Consider the following 23,735-nt stretch of genomic DNA (forward strand, 5'->3'; position numbering starts at 1 on the left):
AGACTCTTTGATTGTGTTTTTACCTAATTATCCATTTTTCTTGAATGAGAACAAATTACAACACATGGCATTAATTGACATACATACTTTTTGTATATGTGGGTATAGAAACTGTATATCTGTTAATTGTTGAAATCATTACAAATATAAGAAGAGATGTTTCCATTGAGTTGATATCTATTGTTATAATTGGTGATAATTTAATATTTATATTTTGAATGTGTAGATATATCAACTTGATTTCCATTACAATATCTGTGATAATTTTTTTGCCACCCACATGTTTTACTGGAGAGCTTTATGTGGTTTTTACATGGTGAAGATGAATTTGAATTAATCTTTTAAAGATTAAAATGATTTGATTTTACAATTGTATCTACATGCCTTGAATAAAAAAATGTGATGTTACAATATTTGTATGTTAAAAGCTTGTAGATTTTCTCACAAGTGTTGCCTCTTAATTAAAATTAAAACTGTCAGAGTTTTGACTTTCCAACTATTTAGTGAACAACTCTTGTTCATTTTCAAGAATATCGGCATACTCTTTCAAATTTAAATAAAAACTGAAAAAAATCTTTTGAGCCATTGCTCATCAGTTCAGTTTTTTAAAAACTTATATTGCGAAACAAATGTATTTCTGTTGATGTAATAAGTTTTTAATATGTTATATCATCAGAAACTGTTTTTGTTTTAGTTTTGTTTTTTTAGATCTTATGACACCGTAAATTCTTGATAACCTAATTTTAAGATTTGTACATTCCTCCTTTAAACTTAATAAGTTTTTATTTCTTTAATATTACATATATATAGTGTATGGGTACATAGTATTAATGTATGATATACAGTATTATATTATTGTATAATACACAACACATAATCTGCCTGTGTTGTCTCCCTTTTCATTGTCATTATCTGGTCAACCTTTCAGATGTCAATCATACTAAACTGGGTAAAACCTGCACATGTTAAAAAACGTTATAAAAAGAGACATACTTCTATCAATGAGAAGTATTTTTAGAGGATATTATATATTTGTGTATTGCTACAAATTACAGTGTTTATAGTGAAGAGTTTTTAGTTAAACCCTCCTTTATACTATTAAGTACTAATTTATATAACTTAATAGATTTGTATAAGTCTGCCGATACTTTTATTGAATGGAAATTATGTCAATTATCCATAGATAGAACTTTGATTTCTGATGTTTTCTTGATATACAGGCAATACACTACAAATACTGTCAAAGTCATTGGGTACCTCTGTTATACAATATGTGGCTAACAGTATACATGTAGCTTAGTATTTAATACATGTATGAAGAGTTTGGTTGTTTTCAATGATTTCAGGTATTATTAACCAGAGTATTAAAGAAGAGCAAAGCAAACTATGATACAGAGACAAGAATATAGATACTGTACAGTTGTTAATATTGGTGGGGGATTAAATTTCACTGTATTAGTGGTCATCGAAGATAACACAAAATTATATACCCAGGAAATGTTTAACATATATCTATTTTATGTACCTATATACACAGATGTATAGACATATCTATACCAATGTATAGATGTGTGAAATTTAGTTACCAAGAATTAGTCCAAACTGGAATGACTGGGAAATATAAGCCCAATTAAACAACCATACCATGTCTTCATCTAGAATGACTATGTTTTATTATCAAATGAAATGAACTGTTCTGTTTTTAATCTTAATGACATGATCTATTTGTTACTTTTTAAAGTTTGGTTGCTTGTTACACATACATGTTATTTAAAAAATCAACTCAATAAAGATTAAGAATTTTGTAATTGCAGTTCTGTTTTGTATCTTAAAGCTTATCAAATCTCAATATTAAGCTACTATTTCAGTGTTTTCCATCACCTTGACCAAGGGTAAATAGACAGGTCAAAACATAACAAATTTTACTTTGTAATGTCAATAGTTCATTCATTACTTGATAATGTCAACAATACAGTCCTGACTTTATAATGTCAACAATGCAGTCCTGACTTTATAATGTCAACAATGCAGTCCTGACTTTATAATGTCAACAATGCAGTCCTGACTTTATAATGTCAACAATGCAGTCCTGACTTTATAATGTCAACAATGCAGTCCTGACTTTATAATGTCAACAATGCAGTCCTGACTTTATAATGTCAACAATGCAGTCCTGACTTTATAATGTCAACAGTACACATCTTAAGTACAGTCCTGACATTGTAATGTGAACAATTCATTCCTTACACAGTGATGTAAACAGTACGGTCCCGACATTGTAACGTGAAAAAATTCCTTACACAGTGATGTCAACAGTACGGTCCTGACATTGTAATGTCAACAGTTCATTCCTTACACAGTGATGTCAACAGTAAGGTCCTGACATTTTAATGTTAACAAATTATTCCTTACACAGTGATGTCAACAGTTCATTCCTTACACAGTGATGTCAACAGTTCATTCCTTACACAGTGATGTCAACAGTACGGTCCTGACATTGTTATGTCAACAGTTCATTCCTTACACAGTGATGTCAACAGTTCATTCCTTACACAGTGATGTCAACAGTTCATTCCTTACACAGTGATGTCAACAGTACAGTCCTGACATCGTTATGTCAACAGTTCATTCCTTACACAGTGATGTAAACAGTACGGTCCTGTTATTGTAATGTCAACAATTCATTCCTTACACAGTGATGTCAACAGTTCATTCCTTACACAATGATGTCAACAGTTCATTCCTTACACAGTGATGACAACAGTTCATTCCTTACACAGTGATGTCAACATTACAGTCCTGACATCGTTATGTCAACAGTTCATTCCTTACACAGAGATGTCAACAGTACGGGCCTGTTATTGTAATGTCAACAATTCATTCCTTACACAGTGATGTCATCAGTACGGTCCTGACATTTTAATGTTAACAGATTATTCCTTACACAGTGATGTCAACAGTACAGTCCCGACATTGTAATGTCAACGCTTCATTCCTTACACAGTGATGTCAATAGTACGGTCATGACATTGTAATGTTAACAAATTATTCCTTACACAGTGATGTCAACAGTACGGTCCTGACATTGTTATGTCAACAGTTCATTCCTTACACTGTGATGTCAATAGTTCATTCCTTACACAGTGATGTCAACAGTTCATTCCTTACAGTGATGTCAACAGTACGGTCCTGACATTGTAATGTTAACAGATTATTCCTTACACAGTGATGTCAACAGTAAAGTCCCGCCATTGTAATGTCAACAATTCATTCCTTACACAGTGATGTCAACAGTACAGTCCCGACATTGTAATGTCAACAGTTCATTCCTTACACAGAGATGTCAACATTACAGTCCTGACATCGTTATGTCAACAGTTCATTCCTTACATGGAGATGTCAACAGTACGGTCCTGTTATTGTAATGTCAACAATTCATTCCTTACACAGTGATGTCAACAATATAGTCCTGACATTGTAAAACTGTAAAATTAACACATTTTAATGTCAACAGGAAAAGAATTACTTTGTTTAGTCCAAAGTACAATCATTACATTTTAATGTCAACAGAACAGACCTATGGGTACAATACTTTGTAATGTCAACAGTAAAGCTTAATCAGTGCAATTATAATTTAGGACAACATTTACTTGTCAATAGCACAATCCAGACTTTGTGATGTTGACTAAATACAATACTGTATGTTACTTTCACCACTATACTTTATACTTTATCAAACTAGGGTTAGTCTTTTTTCTGATAGTGTTTATTCAAATGGAATAAATTATGATCACCATTTTTTTTATATTAATGTATTAATATAAACATTTCCTCTGCAAAATCATTTGATTTTTTCTGATGTATGCCTACCCATTCCGAACCGAAGAATACTTGCCGTCCTTCCGAAACGTGAACAATAGAAATATATGGTTGAGAAATATACTGGAGCGTATTTCCTGGAGAAACGATAAAATCAAAGAAGAATTATCGAGAGCCATGACGAAATACACTGAAGATAAAAAGCTAAGAAAACTCGTCCAATGTCAAGGTCTACGTTAAGTTTAATGATACAATTTACCAGCAGACTATTGGAATACCTTTGGGAACAAACTGCGTAGAAATTTGACATATTTCTTCCAATTGACGTCATCGCCTGACACATTGTGTACAAATTTGTGTACAAGAAATTATTTGCAGTGACTATTTATATTTTGTTTTAATTTTCAAGGCCAAATCTAGGTATAGAGAATTCATTCTCTTTGTCCATTTCTCGATCTCTTGTATACTTGAGAAAAACTATTTTCGTGTAATATTGTGTACTGTGTAGTGCACGGCCGACGTCTGGAGCTATTCGCAACACAATGAGAGGGAAATTCTCTTTCATATGCCAGGGTAAAGGTGGGTATTTCACCCTCGAAGTAGCAAAATGTGGTACGCCCTCGGAAAAGCCTCGGTTGTTCTGACATATGTGACCCCTCTGGTGGAATATCCCTATCCTACACCTCGACATATGTGACCCTTCTGGTGGAATATCCCTATCCTACACCTCGACATATGTGACCCCTATATTGGAATATCCCTATCCTACACCCCGACATATTGTGACCCTACTGGTGGAATATCCCTATCTTATGCCCCGACATATTGTGACCCTACTGGTGGAATATACCTATGCTACACCCCGACATATGTGGCCCCTCTGGTGGAATATCCCTAACTTATGCCCCGACATATTGTGACCCTACTGCTGGAATATCCCTATCCTACACCCCAATATATGTGACCCCTCTGCTGGAATATCCCTATCCTACACCCCGACATATGTGGCCCCTCTGGTGGAATATCCCTATCCTACACCTCGACATATGTGACCCCACAGGTGGAATATCTCTATCCTACACGCCGACATATGTGGCCCCTCTGGTGGAATATCCCTATCCTACACCTCGACATATTGTGACCCTACTGGTGAAATATCCCTATCTTATGCCCCGACATATGTAACCCTACTGGTGGAATATACCTACCTTACACCCCGACATATGTGGCCCCTGTTGTGGGATATATTCCTATACTACATCCCGACATATGTGGCCCCTCTGGTGGAATATACCTATACTACACCCCGACATATGTGGCCCCTCTGGTGGAATATCCCTATCTTATGCCCCGACATATGTAACCCTACTGGTGGAATATACCTATACTACACCCCGACATATGTGGCCCCTCTGGTGGAATATCCCTATCTTATGCCCCGACATATTGTGACCCTACTGGTGGAATATACCTATACTACACCCCGACATATGTGGCCCCTCTGGTGGAATATTCCTATCCTACACCCCGACATATGTGACCCCTCTGGTGGAATATTCCTATCCTACACTCAGACATATATGACCCCTCTGGTGGAATATTCCTATCCTACACCTCAACATATGTGACCCCTCTGGTGGAATATCCCTATCCTACACCCCGACATATGTGACCCCTCTGGTGGAATATCCCTATCCTACACCTCGACATATGTGACCCCTCTGGTGGAATATTCCTATCCTACACCTCGACATATGTGACCCCACAGGTGGAATATCTCCATCCTACACGCCGACATATGTGACCCCTCTGGTGGAATATCCCTATCCTACACCCAGACATATGTGACCCCTCTGGTGGAATTTCTCTATCCCACACCCCGACATATTGAATATAGCATACCTTGGTTTTTTGGGGGCAGGGGGTGGGGTGGAGGGGGGACGTGCCATTACATACTTAGGCAGACTTTACCTGGTGGATGTCGTCGATGAAGCCGAATGCACCTTTGATGTCGGTTACTTCCTCTACAGTCTGTAGCATGTTATATAAAATGTGTTGTTAGTAACTCACCTGAATATTCAGCAAGTTTATACTGTATATAGGTGTGGACTCATTACACATATAAGTATCTCTGTCGGTAATATCTCATTATACTACAATTTGAATATGATTTTTTTACATTTTATTTACGGGATATATTTAGATAAGGCTGTCTCACTGGACTCCTTTATGTATAGAAGTTTCTTTATGTTGACAATATTCATGTAGTGTTGATGCTGGTACCGCTAGCAGAATCATTGGATCATGGCGCCATGTTGTTTTTTTTTTGTTGTTTTCGAAATCACAGACCGATGTAAACATATCTGATTGTATCAAATACAACAATGCGGACATGAAAATAATTGATTTTTTTTTCTGACTGAATCAAAATAATTCAAAACATAAGAGCGTCGAGGGCGTTCACATTTTTTTTATGTAGCTAAAGTAATAATAATGTAAACAATATCATGAAATCACGTACATTTCTCCATTTCTAGAACAAACCGCACCTTAAGCAGGATATACAATTCACAATATGCTGTACATCTTTTATAAGTTAACTTAACAGAAAGTAGTAATTAAACTTAATCTTATTTAAATAAAATGAATTAGTTATATCTATACTGTTCTAATACAATAATTTATGTACAAAAAGATATTTTATTCTTGCATCCAATACAACTGTTAACATTGGCATCGACTTTGATCAGCACATAATTATTATTGGTAAATAGAGTCCGTTATCATGTAAACTTCAAACAATAAAAATAATGTCGTTTATCACAATGTGGCTTTGTGGCAGTTCAATTCAGGTACAAGAATGGAGAACTTTACACACAATAATTAAAAAAAACTTTGTACACAAAGGAGAGGGATTGTAAGCATAATTAATGTACATCTGAAAGCTGATCATTTCCTTGAGCACAGGAATAAGTCAATCCGATGTTCGTGGAATTTTCCATAGGGTTTAGTAAAAAGTAAATTGTACACGACCGACAACTCGTGAATCTCACGTCTTGAAATATTTTTTCAATTAATCCATTTCCATTTTTCGAATCTTGGAAAGTGGTGTCGCCGACTATACCAAAATCAAATCGACTCTGTTGATGATATTTAGTTAGTCCATACTTCATAATGAAAGCTATGCTTTGCTATCAATTAGCTCCCGTCGATCAACTTGTCTGCCAGCTTGTTCTCTTTGCTGTATCTGCTCGACATATGTACTGTAACATCCTCTGTACTGTGTTGTGTTTCGACCCATTTAAAGCGCATCAAAAAGAAAAGGTATGAAAATTGTCAGAATGTTTTTTGTAGCCTGGAAACCGTTTTCAAAGAGAAACGCCAGTTTCTGCAACATTGACTCTCAAGAATTTATCATCCGAACGTTAGCCCTGAAAGCAATACAAAATAATTAGTCAATTCCAGTTATCAGATCAAAATGAATTCCCCTAAATGTCTGTTTTCACAGATAATATAAATAAAATTAGATATCGAACATTTCCAGCAGCTTGAGGTAAACTTACATCCATTTATCTTTCGGTTGAATCTTTTGCATGATTTCCTTTTCGGAACTAAAATAATCTCAGCTTATTCAATTTCTTTTTTTCTATCATTAATTTTTTTTTAATCTTACACTGTTTCTGTAGATTATGATGTTAACGATGAATAGTTCTGATGACTTTTATTGAATAATTGAATAAGACACAGTGATAAATGAAAACAGTTCATACTTACGGTTTTTACACGAGAGGGTAGTATAGAATACAATAAACTTCTCATGCAGGGCAATGTAGAATCATTCACCAGTGTTGGAGAAACTATTTCAAAACATTTTCTATGAACCATCTATATTCTGAGTTAATGGTTAATGTTAAGACTATTGAGTACTTTTGCATTAATGTTAGATACAACGATTTTGTTTAGTAATGGTTGCTACAACTAAGAGTGAATGATAGCTACACTGTCATTACCATACAAGCATACATATGTATATATTGCAGACAAACATGGAAGGCTTGAAAACGCTACACTACTGTGTAAAGGCAAGCATACTGGAAGGTACTCTAGGAGAAGTCTCTAAAATTAGAACCATCCGCGCAAATATCCGGCAACATCAGAGATAGTGGAGAGGTGATTCGGGTTTTCATCAGCTGCTGTCCCCGAGAGCTAGGACGTCGCTATGGAGAAAGTTGGTCGTGCATGGAGAATGTGAATATTATCATACTAGGATTCATTTGTTATACGTATTGGTAAACGGATCTACAGTTGTTTAGTTCACGCAAGAGTTTAGCTGATACATGTATATACCTGTTGCTGAAGCCCCATTTCTGAATGAAATAAATTGATAGACACCCGATTTCAAACCAACGCTGACTAATTTAGTTGTATTTTCATACTGAAGCGATACAATATAACATATGTTATCCGAATGGTTGTGCCGAGAACCATTTATGATAATGTGTTCGCTATTGAGTTTGCTTAGAATTCAAAGTTCCTTTATTTGATTCGCTGCTCTTATCTATAAAGATATTTCGAGAAAACATTTTATAATTACCTTAACACGCACTGACTGACACGGATAAATGTATATTTGATAAATGTTGCAATAATTTAACTTAATTAAACAATATCAGAAATGAAGCTTTCATCAACATTAAATGTATGCAAAGGTTTTGGAAATAACGTAGAGTGGAGGTGGATTTAGATAATTGGTGTGTGAGTATATTGAGGATGACGTCATCAAACGCGTCATAAGGTTTAGGTAGAAATGACGATCACACCAGACTGTTACCCGTGTATAGATCACAGTTTATTAGGAGTATGGATATACACTGCTAGAGTAGGCTTTGTGCACGATGCATAGTAATATACCTAGTACTTGTTCCCTTCCTTTTAATAATTATTTAACTAATACTGTAAGAATGAGTGTAGCCACTTAATTGCAGTGGAAACTACGTCATCGAAATTACGTCATCGCTAAAATTTCAATACACAACAGGAAAATTGAGTTGAGTAAAGCTTTTTTATCTAGGTCATGTTTACGAGATATCTTAGGTAGTAGATATACAAACATTTGCGCTATATCAGTAAGTAATTTACATTGCTATGTAATTAGCATTATGTCAGCATTCATGGGTTTGATTTCGAATAAGTGACAGTTTGCGTTTATTTATTTATTTTTTTTTTATGATTTTTGAATTATTATTATTATTTTCAATAATCCTAATAGAAAATATATATTTTACAAGTGTATTTCTGAAATTATTTCCAGCTAAAATTGTACAGACAAGAAGAGAACAAGCACCGATATCTACTCTAGATCCTGTGATATTATCCATACCTACCCTCCCCTTTGTACCTAAGATTGACCTCCGGTTGTACTAAAGGACTGAGGCAGCCCTCTTGTTCTTGCGAATCACGCTTCGGACACGTCTACGAACATCAGACATTGGGGAATACTTGTTGTCATCTCCATGAAACTTGGTGCCAGGGACAAAACTCTGATATTGTAAGAAAGTTCGAATAAGTAATAAATTTAAATTATCACTTAATGAAACAATGTAGATTTATAAATAATCTAATCTAATACATACTTTTTTTAAAATTTTGTTTAAACGATGAGAACTATTCTTCCAAATAATGGAATCGTTATGATTTAGATGTACCCGGGTAACTTAGATAGACAAAAGGGGGTTGATATCAGAGGGAAAGGATTTCCTAAGAAATGGTGAAGATAGGTTCAAAGGAAGGGTTCACATCTACTTATACCCAAAATCACATGGGAAAGGTATGAAATGCATACGGCAAATTCGGGTCTTATATCTTACAATACACGTTCCCCTCTGATGCGCGTAATTTCTGATTATCAAAGGTCATCGAGGTCAATCTCAATCATTGCTATCTAAATTGTGAAGAGGTAAAAGCAGATACAGAATGGAACATATTGTAAAGACTTTGATTTCTTACAAATTTATCAAAGTTGAAGTGATTATATCGACAGAACATTTAAGATCAACGACACTGTTCAAACAATGATGTAATTTTTGGGTAGACATGTATAAGTAATATACTGGTTTGATATGTATGTATTAGTCACATTATAGTACCAAAATTGTGTGTTAGTGACGTCATGTGTTGACATCCAATCGATCTATAGGATTGCCAAGAGGTAAGGAATGGATATTCGGGAGAATGATAGACAACGTAATATAGATGTTATACGAAAGCACTTGATACATTTTCATCATCACGTCGGATTCCTTTATATGCCGTTTGAAGAGATGGATTCTCGGAATATTCTTCATTTTTATCGGTTGAAGGGTGTTGAATACATAAAGCGCAGACGCAAAACAGACCAACATATACATTAAACGCAATACGCGCGACATATAGAGACACATTCACACCACATGACACCTACAGTCAACACTATCATGAAAATATATACCTAATAACACATACATGACGTCATATCCATTTACAGTAACTGTCAATATGGCGATATGAAAACTTGATTTTATTCGTTTGTAAAATACATTCCATGAAATCTTTTTAAATATGAAAATGGTCCTATAAGTGATAAAATAAAAATAGAACATGGAATAGACGATATCAAGTCTCGTTGTAAAAACCAAAAAAAATATTTTTGAGAATCATCATTTGTTCGTCAATTTTATAAAAAAAAAAAAAAAAACTACTACAGTAAACATAACGAGTTGAAAAACATAAAAATGCACTTAACAATTGAAAAACATTATATATAATAATGATGTGGTAAGTGTTATCAAATGGAATGTTGGTTTATCTTGATTGTTAACATTAATTCATTTCAGGATCGAGTTTTGCGCCATTCTAACAATATGGCTTTTGAAATATATCATTGACCAGGTTCGTTACATAGATTTCATCAAAAAGTAAATTGATCGATTAATTGTATGCAACAAATACTAAGTCCTTATAAGGCTAATATCTGTTCCGGAGATGGCGACGAAGCAGCATTAGTTATCACGACATCTGCACAAGAAGCAAGCACTTACGACAGGCGGCGGACGTACAGAAGATGCTCGTACCGAAGTAGTTTTTTCACTATATTCAGTTGATGATGACGTAGCGCCTTCTCCACTTCCCCTGAAAAGACTTTAGGTCAGAAAAAGACAAAGAGAATAGTTCGTTAGTACATAGCAATCACGGCAACCAATGGCATTCATAGGCAACCAGAGAGCTTCCTTTTGTGTCAGTGACGGTTTTCTCCATGACAGGTTTCTTTTAATTTGGAGAGGCAAGAAACAGCCAAAAGCAAACATTGGTAAAGCCTCATTCCAGATTGAAATGATAGCAGCCGTGCATAGATAGGTATATATATGCATAGCCGGTGACGTGTAAGGAGTCATAAGATTCGAAGGTTATTTGGACAAAGCAGGACACAAATGGAATTCACAAACAAAGCGATATCATTTTGTCGTTCTATTAATTATTTGATTTTTTACAAAAGTATAAATAGCAGATGGATTGTATTTCATTACAAGACAATTAAACTCTAGATCTAAGTTATTCAAACATCATTTGATTATCTTCATCGAGTGTTCTTGTTATTTACATAGGTTAAGAATGAAATCTAATTACTATCGATTCATTTTCACAAGCATTCATAAAGGTCTTTGATAAAATAACTCAGTTACTGTTGGATATTGTTCTACAGTTATTTTCTAAACTCTCTAAATCAATCATCGCTTTGGTTACTCAAAACATTCTCAATGCATGTCACAATGTACAGTAGCTTTTAAAAAATTGTATGTTTACATTTAACACGTTTATTATGTTCAGATGTAATCAAAAGTTGTCTGTATTAAGATAAGCATATTGAGTAAATACTTTTGTCTGCAACATTGTGGAAGGTACATTGAGAAATGAATATCGGTGAAACACACACTAACGTGAGGGAACCCATTATCGGACACAACACTCCTTATTTTTCAATATGGAGGTTCGAGAAAAATCAGCCAATCAAAATTAATCATCATTCTATGCCTAATTTAAAAATCTATTGTTTGACATTTTTTGGATATTAAAATTAAACTAAATACAATTATGTAAATGATGCTGTATTTGAGTAAAAGGAAAGGTTTAGAATTTATTTATGACATTGAGTTATAAAATATCCAAATAATTGTGGAACCAAGTAATATGCAATACTTTACATTGCGAATACAGTTTACCACACATTATACACGAGCAGGATACATTTGTACTGTGTCTCGATTTGAGTACCGTTACGTTACAGGCTGGTAGTGCAGTTAAATATGTCACATAAATGATTAAAAAAAGTTGAAAGAAAAATTTGAAAAATACAAATTATTTAAATTTTGATATTTTTTCGTCTTTCTTTGTACATATCCATGCAGCTTTAAATATACGTGAGACATAATAGTTTCATTTAATATCAAAATGATCAATAGATAAAAGTCATTTATGTATGTATTATCATCATGTTTCAAGAATTAATTTTTGTCGTCATCAATGGAAACTTATATCTTATGTAGCAATAATTCAAATGAAATTGACAAATATTACTGTATTGCATGCTATAAATAACAATATGTTCTTAAGAAAGAAGAAAAAACAGTTTACTTCATAAACCAAAAATATATATAGTATACAAAATGAAAGAAAATCAAGGTAAGGAAATGAAAAAAATAACGAAACACATTTTCTGCATCTACATCTTTTACTAAATGAAATGGAAACGGAAAAGTGAAGAAAAAAACATGCAAAATCAAAAGGTCCATACATAACATTCCATTCTTGTACTATACTATGGATGAAATGAAGGAGGGGTGTGATGTTTTGTGGTGTCGAAAATGTGGGAAGGTAATGGAGTTTCTTCACACAATGGGACAAATGTATGTCTTGTTCAGGTTTGTTGTAATTGGTAGAAGCGACACAATATGTTACCAAAGTCTTATTTATCACTTTCGAAATTACGAGTGCAAAACTATTTCAAAAAATAAATTCTTTGTAAATTTATAGACAATACTCCTGAAAAATGCATTAATTCTCCCAAGCAAAACGATTTTTACCGTCGTTTGTATGGGACTCTAAATTATATATTCAGTCAATGTTATCAATCACAGAAGTCTTTGGCAACAAATATGTAAATGGAAAAGAGAAGCATAATCATTTAAAACTTTCGATGGAATAGATGTTGACGCTAGGTCTAATCCGAATTATTCCAACTGTTAACGCCGTTTTGGAAATACGAAAATATACCAAACTTTACTCTGGATTAATCATTAATTAGCCCTTCGAAAGTTTCATTTGAATATGTTTGTTAATGGCAGGTTAGCAGCGCATGCGCACATACACAAGGGATGCAGCATCAAGGCGAGTTACGAATCCACTGTTGAAGGCTTCGAATATTATCTAATTCTTTGACTTTTTAAAACAATATACAACATTAAAGGCAAACACTGAGAAGCATCATGATGTTTGATTTGATGTAAAATATCGAATAGTTTTGTCACAGTCGCATTTATTGATTTTTTTTATTTTACTGCCGGTCATTTTCTCAAAAAATATTTGTGAGGAAATAATGAGTTAGTATAAAGATTGTCCAGTCGTTTAGAAGTTGGTGTTACTATTTATTATTATTTCTTCAATAGTGGAATACTATATAATAGGTTAGTAGGTACTATACATCGCTATGAATACATGTCTATATTACATATTACTGTAGTACATTAGATATACTAATGCTAATCTGATAAAAACCACTCTTGTTTAATGGCGAGTTAGAGCCATTCTAGATAAATAGTTGTAGCGCGAAATATCTTAGTCAATCCATGCACTGAATTCGTCCCGGTGAGGCAGGCATGAGGTTCCGTCACTTACGAGGGGTTCCTCTGCTCCAAATCGACGTACAAATTCATTATTTTACTCTTAACGTCTTCGGATTCGGGTTTCAGATCAGGCTCTAGATACCTGTCCATAAGCTGGCGATGTTTGTCCATTTTGCAATGGATATGTTTCATCCGCTCTTTCACCGCTGCATACGTTTTTGGCACTTCGATGTAATCCTCGGGATCCATGCGTGATTCAATACGATACTGGAATCAGCAACAGCAACGTGCTAGTCAGAGGTTCTATTCCTCAAATATGTCTTGAACTCTACCCATATTATATTATTGGCTTATTGCAGTAAAACATAAGGTTTGTTTCAAGAAAGATTAACTTTCGCTCATGCTTAAATATAAAGGGTTTATGTTAAGGTGTAGTTTGGGACAGACTATTAAGGTTAGGTGAGTTATACATCCAGTTGAGAAATAATATCCCTTAGTTCTAACGCCTTATATTTGATTATACAATAATAATTGAAATTACAATTAAGTTATTTCATACGATATTTTTATACACCAAGTAATTTTATTACAGCAAAAAATAACGTTGTATAGTACGTATGCAGTTCTTTCCTTCGTTAATGAACCTAAACTTCAAATTATTTCCTCTTCGTGTCATATGTTTTTAAAACAGTTTTAGCTATTTCTCGCAGAGGTACGTTCATTTATCAGTAAACGAATGGTATCTAAACTGATCTTTGTTTTAAATTTTAATAGCAAAAGCAAATTTTGATACTGATTTACGTACAAGAAATAGACTTTGCGACAGATCCACTAGAAAGAAATGCATTCGACAAAACCACAATCACACTGAACCTTATAAAAATGAGCTTACACATTTAAAGCTGAACTTAAGCATATCAAGAGTTTGCAAATGTCAATTGTTAAATTTTGTTTCCAAGCAGTAAACAACAATAAAGTTATTCCTTTTATATCCAAATACAGAAATGTAAACAGATAAAGCTCTTAGATATTTTTAAAGGAAGGTCAACCTATTTTCATTTGCATTTCTCTTCAAACACAAAGCAACATTGCAGAAAGTATAATAAAGCAAATATAAAAGTAATAGTTTCATTGTCCAATAAGCATGACACATTTATTTAGAAATATGTTTAAATCGAATAGAATAACTTTGAACAAAAAATATGTATATCATGGAATTTATCATAAGATAATTTCACATATTTTTTTTATGCTTAGCTGTATTTTTTAAAGAAAAATAAAAAAAAAATCGAAACAGCAGATAGCGCCAACATAAGAAAAAGGAATCATAACACAGTTTTGCATCAAGGTATGAAACATTATAAGAATTATATTTTGTTTCATAGCAAAACGATAAAGCCATAACATTAATACATTGCAAAGCATACATTTTTTTATTTAAAAAATATTGTTTTTCTGTTTGATAACGAACACATGCATGTTAAAGAAAAATAAACCAACGTAAATTACAACAGTATTCTGCGGCAACACTGGAAGCAAACCCTATGTAAAACATCTTCACGTATAAAACATGAATGCATACTTAACACGGAATGGCATTTTCTGAGTTAAGCATTGAATGTACAGATGACATGGACAGACTCGTTTCGAGGTAAGCTGTAAGCACATACATGGCAACATGTTTCTTATAAAGCGCTATATTAGCTACGTCACGGAACACGTTCTTTACAAACCTGCCAAGACAAAACATTTTTGGGTTGACTAAACCCATCAACGTCCCGTATAGCTTTTCCTCCTCTGGTTGACGTAGTCGACTGAAATAATGTGATTTGAATCAAAACTAATGACATACTACAGCCAGTGACGTCAGGACATGACGTCACTTGGGTCTTAATTACGAAAACGTCCACCTGCTTCCCACAACGGACAGTGCATGTGTGTATATTGTTAGTGTGATAATGAAGGAATATATATTGGAAATCAGAGGATTTAACAGAACTCTAAAAAACAGAGTTTTCAAAAGAAAAACAAATTAAAAATTCTTATCACTGTTTTCAATATTATTCCTTCAATCTGAATATTGTAAAAGGAATTTATAGACATACGATGAGTATCTAGATGAAGCATCGTTCAATTCAGTCACGTGTTTATATAAACTCATGAATGAGAGAATTTGCCATGCAAATAATGATGTTTTACCTTCATTTCATGAATTATGTTCAATTACCGATTTGCTTAGCAACGCTTGGGAAGACAACGATCGATATGCGCAGCTATTCAACAAATAAATTACATGCGTTTTGTTCCCGACTGTAACAAGTGCTTTCGTATGTAACGTTTGATATCGCGCCATACATTAATCAAATCTTAATGTACAAAACCCAAAGTCAAATGAGCAAAAACGAAGCCAGCTTGTGAAATAGTTAAACAATTAGCTTAAAACACTTTAGTTTTAAAATATTCTGTGTACAAATACAGACACCTTGCAATAGACGCCAATAGCTAGTGAAAGGCAAGCAACTACCGAAGATGTTCATTAATGACCAAAGGTTTTGTAAGCAGTTGATGATGACGCTGAAAATAAAATGTGGATGTTAATAGATGGCGGATTAGTAGGAAAAAGAAATTGGCGGCTCCTGAATGGCGTCGGCGATAATACTCACAACTGGCTTGGATGCGGACATCGATGAACACGTGACATCCTCAGGGACAGTCTGCAAATGTTAATAGGATCGAACTATGATAGAAGCAGCAACTCTAGTACAAACTAAAGTAAAAAATCAACAATGAAAAAATACATAAAAAAAGAAACGACGTGCATAAAGTTCTCCCAAAACGGAAGGGAAATAATATATGATTTCTAATGCGTCTACAACTAACCTCTTCACTATTTCCCTATACACCACATTTTCAACCGAACCCTTCCCACGGTGTAAAGAGGATAGTATTTTGTACTGCTTCGTTATCATATGGAAATTCAAGTAATTCGATTGGGAGAACAAATCCGAACTTGTATGGGAATGAAAATTCTCGATTAAGAAGTTGGTCAGGTCTACAATAAATACCTGTTCCCTCTCTTCCTTCTTAATTCTGCGAATAGCCTTGGCAGCGTATTCCGACTTGGGTTTACGGCTTTTGGGTGTAACAACGTCGACCTTGCTTCCCACTAGAGCGGCCTGTTTTGGAACAAGTTAAGATCAGTGGACGACAATACGTATTGGGCTCAAGACGAATTTCGTTGTCTCATCCGTAACAGCAAGAATTGTTTTACTACTTATTTATTTTTAAATTTAATTCAAATTTTAACATATTCTAATTTCTTTATAATACGCCAGATATAAATACAGTTTTAAAAGCTTTATATCAGTATTATCACATAATATAGTTGACGTAAATAAAAGTAAAATAAAATCACAAAAATTAAAATTTTGAAGGAAAGTGAGTGATAGCTGCATGTCACAGAAATAAGCACTTAGACAGAACATTGGTAACATTGCGTTGCACTGATTCTATCTTGGGGTTTGAAAAAGGTAAATAGGTGTGTTGCAATTGAATCATCGCGTTTTACTTAGTTTATATCAAATTAAACAAAATAAATAGGTTTCTATTGTTTCAATACATTGTTTTACTTATTGAACTACATAAAATTATGCCCAATCTTATGGTCAGGTTTTAGTGATTAAACCATTCATAACTTTCTGTAAATAGCAAACATCGTTATCAAAACGTCAGGAATGTGCTAGACAAACGACGGTTTCATAAAAAGTACATGCATATTGTCGAGGCAAAATCTTTGTTCAAATCATTAACAAGTATTTCCGTCAAATCATGAAAAACTGTCAAAGTGTCACTGTGCAATACTGACTGTAAAAAAGGTATAGGTAAAACAAAATACATGATAATCCATGGATTTGAAAAATTACTAGACCAAAAGCACATAAATGGCATCATGCTGTCGCGGTATATGTGTATTAAATACTGCCCAGGAACAAGGAAATGTCGATAATATTGAAATATATGTAACCAACTAACTGGAAACAGCATGTAACCGGTCATAAGAGCAACTGATGCACTTTTTCTTTATCAAACATAACCAAAACATTGGTGATTTCGTATAAAAAATCAATAATCGAAATCACAATAGAAAAAATATTTTAAATCTAAGAAACTTTCAGTTTTTGAACTTTTGCAACAGACATATTAAACACTGCTTAATGCACGAAACGCATTATACTTTTATGTCTGGCTACCTAACCAAACACAAACTACAAGCAGGTGGTTTGTGTACGTAAACACACGGAACATCTATGGAAATCTATGAAACTGTCCATATCAGGTCTAGTCGTAGTTAATTAGAAATTTTGCCCGTGTAAGGTAAAATCGTAGTTAATTAGAAATTTTGCCTGTGTAAGGTAAAATCGTAGCTGACCTTATACAAATCGTACATTATGGATGAAGACATTTGTCGTTTTCCCTTTTTAATGACCTGCATCCTACAGCTGTGTACTATTGTTTGTGTAATGTGTAAATCATAACAAAAAAGGCAAATAAATAGTTTATCTTTATGTACTTCTTGATGTTTGCACATTTTGTGAAGCATTATTTTCGATTACGGAGATGAATATAGATTTTCGAAGTGTCAAACTTGTGTTGATTAAGAAGAGAATACTCCGTGTGCAGAATCACTCGCTTTACCAAAGATCTATTGCTTCGAATAATCATCTTCATAACATAAAACATCAGTTAAAATATCAAATTATTTCACACATTTCAGATAATTGAAAAGTAATTGAAATCGCTGCTAAAGGAGAGACACACGAAAGCATCACAAAGCCATGCTGGCAACATCGACACATGCAATACCAACCACCACATGACGTCACTGAGTGTGGAACATGTCATTCAGGTATCCCATCATGCTTCACACTTCCACATGTTTACGCATGCTAAACTGACTGACTGAAAGCGATATTCACCCTGTCTGAAAATGGAAACACCCATCGGTTAGTACAGAAAATGCATAGCAACAAAGCACTAGCGCGCGCTGTCCTTCCCATGAGAATAAACAACATACATAGTCAAAAAGTAAGCGAGAACCTCTATCATGATTTAGACGAAACAATATATGTACACTGCTGCTGTGAATAGAACTGTTATAATGAGAACATGTTTTTGATGGTGAGACGTAAGGACAAGCATGACAGCCATGGCTGAGTGGGTTTGCAACGTACCAGACTGATTAGCTTGCTTGCGACAAACTGTAGAACTTTGCAAGGAATCCGTTCCAAGACTGTTGTATTATGTAATGATTCACTTCAAAACAATATTTAAGAGAATTCATGAGGACTGAGGTTTTTCATCAATTGTGCCAATTTTAAAACGTTTCAAAATTAAAGGGAAAAAAACAAGGTAAAATAAATTATTTACATAGAATATACCCCGATCGTCTCTTGAATAACCTTAAATATTTTGCAAGCACAAAAATGTTTATCTGAAGAAGAAATTTCACCTTTCTGGCGTATTTTCGTTTGTATACAAGAGGTATGGCCAGATACCGTGCCGTCTTCCGATAGAAGGTAGGGTAATCATAATCGTACAACCTGTAGCGTGCCGGATAAACGGACCTTGAGGGGTACACCGAAAAATAATTAGAATACATCTCGATCGGCGAGGAAACTTTAGGACCATACGCAGTTTCGATCACCTGTGGCGACCTGATCGGATAATAGCTGTCGTATAGCCTGTTCATGGCGGTGTAGTAAGGCCACCTGGGATAGTAGTATGGGATAGTCGGAATTCTACTAGGATACCAGTCAGCCATGGCCGCCTTCTTGGTATAGACTCTGTAGAATGAGTCCGTGGCGGAAGCAGGTCGAGGACGTGAGAAGGAAGATACTACTACTACCTCTTTCCTCGGTCGTCGGACATAGGATTGTGAGGGAATATAGGTGGTCTTAGGTGGTGGTGGTTGGTAGGACTTGGGAGCGGCCGTTGGGTGGTGGTACGTGAAGTGGCTATGGGATCGTGCACGCCTGGAGGCCACAGCAGCTTTTGGACTGGCATGGGTCTCAGTGTTCACCTGTCGGCGAGGAGTCAAATGAGAGAATAAGGAATAATAAACATATTTCATTTGGCTGAAATATAAAAAAAATATTTAGAATAAAACTGAAAAGGAAACAAGTTTGATGACAACTGATTTCAGTTCACTGAGGAAAGATGAATGTTGTATGAGGCATAGCACGTTCGCGGAAGAGGACGAGTGTGTCTATCTAGTTGTGTTGTTTTTCATTTTAGAGTGACAATTGTTCATTCTCATGGGCAAGAATGTTATTTCAGCTCCCCCAAAGGAATACACTTGTATTCAAGCAACCCACCGTCGACGTTAGATAAGCAGAAAGCGCTGCTGGCTGGGACGATATTAACCACTTCATTTCACGAGAACACACCAATCACTGACGAAACTAGGTACAATCGGAAAGCACACTCGTTCTAGACTATGTACATTTCCAGCAAGCACACGACCAGGGACTAACGTAACTTCAAAGTTGTCTCCAATACAAGACAAAAATGAGCAAGACCGACTTTTGGACGAAACACATATAGGAATGTTTAAAGCTAACACCCATTGTTGCTCCGACACATTTATAACAATAATAGTTATTACCATCATGATATCAATAATAAGTTTAATATCACCTCCTCCTCGCATGTCTTTGAGTAAAAGTTAAAAGGATTTTCAACCGAATATGACTTTTATCTCACTAACGATAAATGCAATATTGCATAATGCTGCGTATTTAAGGAGGAAGATACAGAAACTTTGCACTGACATCATGACGTATTTTTACACCGAAGTTACCCCCGCCCTGATTAGCACATTGACAACATGGCATAGTTACGTGTATATATGATTTAGTAGGGCTTAATAGGAAGTTATACACTTTAAATATTATGAACGTGCGATTTGAATATTAATGGAGGATACATAAATATGTATATATATAAACTTTCCACAGTTGCTACGATCTTGCAAGACACTATAAGGAATGAGTCCAAGTCGGGAATAGGACGTGCAAGGGGAAGTGGATTTCTAAGATCAAACACCAGGAAGGAAATGTGAGGATCATCTCGGACTTGAAGGAAGCCTCAAACGCTTTACCTTAATCTTAATTTTTTCAAGAGTTGTAAGCTGAAGTTCTGCGTCTGGGTCGTACATTTCCATCGTATCGATTTGGTCTAGGGAAGCATCGGACGATGTCAAAGCTCTATGTCTACTTCCAACTGTTGGAAACAGGTTTAACCTCTCTCCATACAAGTAGTCCCCAATTCGTTTTCTACGACTGAGTAGTGAGGAAGTGTAACCGTAATCATATATGTCTTCATCATCCTCGTAATCTATTGCTAAAGGCAATCTCCTTCGATAACGGGGCAATCGTACTGCCTCGGAAAGGGCACTATAGCCACTTGAAAGTCTGTCTTTAATTCCCTGTCGAAAGTTTGATAAATCATTTAAGTAGCCCCTAAAATCATGATCTGATGAGCGGATAGCGTAACTAGCTGGACCCGCTAGCATTGGACCCTTCAACATAAGAGGACGAGCTACATATTCGAACCCCACAGCCTTTCCCCTGACAGGATCTTTCATTTCCCCCTCTACACTAAACACTAAAGCAGCCGAATCATACTCGTCTAAGTTAACATTCTTCAGGGCCTGCCGCGCCTTGGCGGCTGTTTGAGAAATTATATCATGGAACATGACATCGTTTGCTACCGAAGAGCCATGACGCACCGGTGAATTGCTCTGAACCAACGCGGACTTATTGATATTCAAAGCGGATCGGTAAGGCGGCATAGAAAAGAGAGGGATATCTGCGACACTCGTGTAGCGAGGAGGAGTTTCCGACTTTTCATCGTCATCATATACCCTCCGTTTTCGAGGCTGGTAAGCCATATACTCAACTGGGCTAGGCGAGCGTTCACGCGGAGGCACATAGTAGCTACTGATATGACTTGTTGTTGATTGCCCGTCGTCAATAATGTCATCACCATCATCATACATGTCATCGCATCTTATCGGATAGTTCAAATATTTGTCTCTGTCATCTTCATCATCGAATGTATCATCGATGTCACTGTAATCGTCCACATCGTAAGAGTTCTTATTTATCAGCCTAGTGTATGAACTCCCCACGCGCCCGGGCGCGACCCTTCTGTACCTGCGACCTTGTCCTAACTCCCTGTCAGGGGACTCTCTGGGGCTCTGGTAAGGAGAAATGGTTGGGGAACGAATAGGGGATTCTCTGGCGGCGCGGCGCCTAAGTTCATATCTCTCAGGATTTCGTATATCTCTATATATTGAACTAGATGCCCAATCTGATTGGGAACGAGCTCCTGATGGTTTCAATGTTAGAACACTCCTGTATGAATCCGAATCTGGCCACTCAGTCTGAAAACGCCTATGAGGGACATAAGCAGACGATACTTTCCGACCAGCGCTGGTGTCGTAGGCAGCAGGCGTGGATTTCGACGGGGGCTGCGTGAACATGTGATGGTATTTTGTATAAGTGATTGTGCTGCCTCATGATAATGCCAAACAATTTAACAGGGGGTAACTAAATGAAATATTTCTCTCCCACATGAAAAATATCTGTTGACTGGTTTAAGAAACATTCCGCGCAAAGTCTACAAAACGTTCCTGTTATTTCAATTACTTAAATCATTAATCCTACATTAAAACAAATTGGAAAATGAATTTATGAACTCATTCGGATAAGTCAACATTTCATTATTAATAATTTTTGCCAATATGAAAATATTAACAGTTCCCCAAGTATCAAATGTTACATCAAAATTTTGTTAACTTGAGGAAAACATTAAAAGCGCTAAAATTTCAATTTTATATCAATTCAAATAGTTATGACCTATTTTTGATAGTATAAATTGTACCATTTGATCTTGAGGTAACTGACCATCGACTTTCAGAATCAAAGCGAGATGACACACGGCACAACATTAAAACTAAACTTAAATAAAGCAATAGAATGTGCATTAAATCTATATTAATTTTGCCAAGAAGTTGATAAAATTGGAGTCTTCAAACTAAATCGACTGTATCGAACAGGGACTAAGAACGAAGGAATAATCGACGGAAAGGTGGAGAACAGGTAAAGAATGCGTAAGAGTTTTTATCGTGTTGAATTTTCTATGGGAAATGTTTATATATTTTTTTTAATGTTGGGGCCTCATCAAGTTCACATTAAGAAGAACTGTTCAAGTCAAAGGGTTCGCATCGTTTTGAAGTATGTTTCTTAGAAATTGGTCAGAGGGTAAGATAGAGAGTAAGATAAACAAAAATCCATGCAGTTAATTTCATCAACCAAAAATATGTCCGTTTACCTCATCTATCCAAATAGTTCTGCTTGTACACAAGTGTGCTAGAAATCAAACTTCACATCATATATACAGTGACGTTATACTACTGAAGACCAAATAAACCCATATCTGCTTTATAAAACTATCATAATAAACACGAATGCCTTTTCGAAATATAAAGCATAACATATAAGAACATTTCAAATATATAAAAATAACATGTATTTATATTTTCTACAAAGCAACACAAAACAAAGCAAATGGAAATGATGATAATTATAAAAATATGCATGGTACGTATTGCATATCTTGTATCTAATTATCATTTATTAAAAAGCAATGATTTCTACGGAATATCAATGAAATAATAAGTATGTTAAAACAGGTTAATGAAAATAGACGGATGATCTATGATGAAAACAAAGCTACAATATATAATGGCTAGTGATGATGCAGTAAGAGGAGAAGGGGGTTACTCTTAATGAATAAGGGGAGGTAACACTCGCTTTTATAATGATGCAACCAAAATTCTAGGTTTGGTGAGTATGTTACTACAGAAGTCCAACGACATGATGACTTGACATTTTGGAAAAAAAACATAGCTTCAAAGTTCATCAGCTAGCGAGTACTCATTTTCATATTAGGAAGAGCGGCAATCTCTCCCAGAAT

General features: G+C 35.1%; 1 protein-coding gene across 10 annotated transcripts in view; it reads right to left on the bottom strand.

The window, feature by feature from the left end:
• Window positions 1–6,271: 6,271 nt before the first annotated feature.
• The window catches only part of LOC132565152 (uncharacterized), a 32,352-nt gene continuing 14,888 nt past the window's right edge, over window positions 6,272–23,735 (bottom strand). For 2 of the 10 annotated variants that reach the window (XM_060229773.1, XM_060229764.1), the window contains 8 exons: window positions 20,854–22,227; window positions 16,760–16,870; window positions 16,358–16,408; window positions 15,428–15,508; window positions 13,747–13,961; window positions 10,896–10,995; window positions 9,204–9,359; window positions 6,272–7,250 (listed from right to left, as the gene is read on the bottom strand). In XM_060229773.1, the coding sequence (XP_060085756.1) occupies window positions 9,240–9,359; window positions 10,896–10,995; window positions 13,747–13,961; window positions 15,428–15,508; window positions 16,358–16,408; window positions 16,760–16,870; window positions 20,854–22,227 (2,052 nt within the window). In that variant the 3' untranslated portion in view covers window positions 6,272–7,250; window positions 9,204–9,239. Of the gene's footprint in view, window positions 7,251–9,199; window positions 9,360–10,895; window positions 10,996–13,746; window positions 13,962–15,427; window positions 15,509–16,357; window positions 16,409–16,759; window positions 16,871–20,853; window positions 22,228–23,735 lie in introns of all 10 variants that reach the window. The other 8 variants (XM_060229765.1, XM_060229766.1, XM_060229769.1 and 5 more) reach the window with 8 other exon arrangements.

This window comes from Ylistrum balloti, unplaced genomic scaffold (assembly GCF_031769215.1).
Source record: "Ylistrum balloti isolate Yb309-2 unplaced genomic scaffold, AGI_CSIRO_Ybal_v1 Utg369698, whole genome shotgun sequence".
NCBI lineage: Eukaryota > Metazoa > Mollusca > Bivalvia > Pectinida > Pectinidae > Ylistrum > Ylistrum balloti.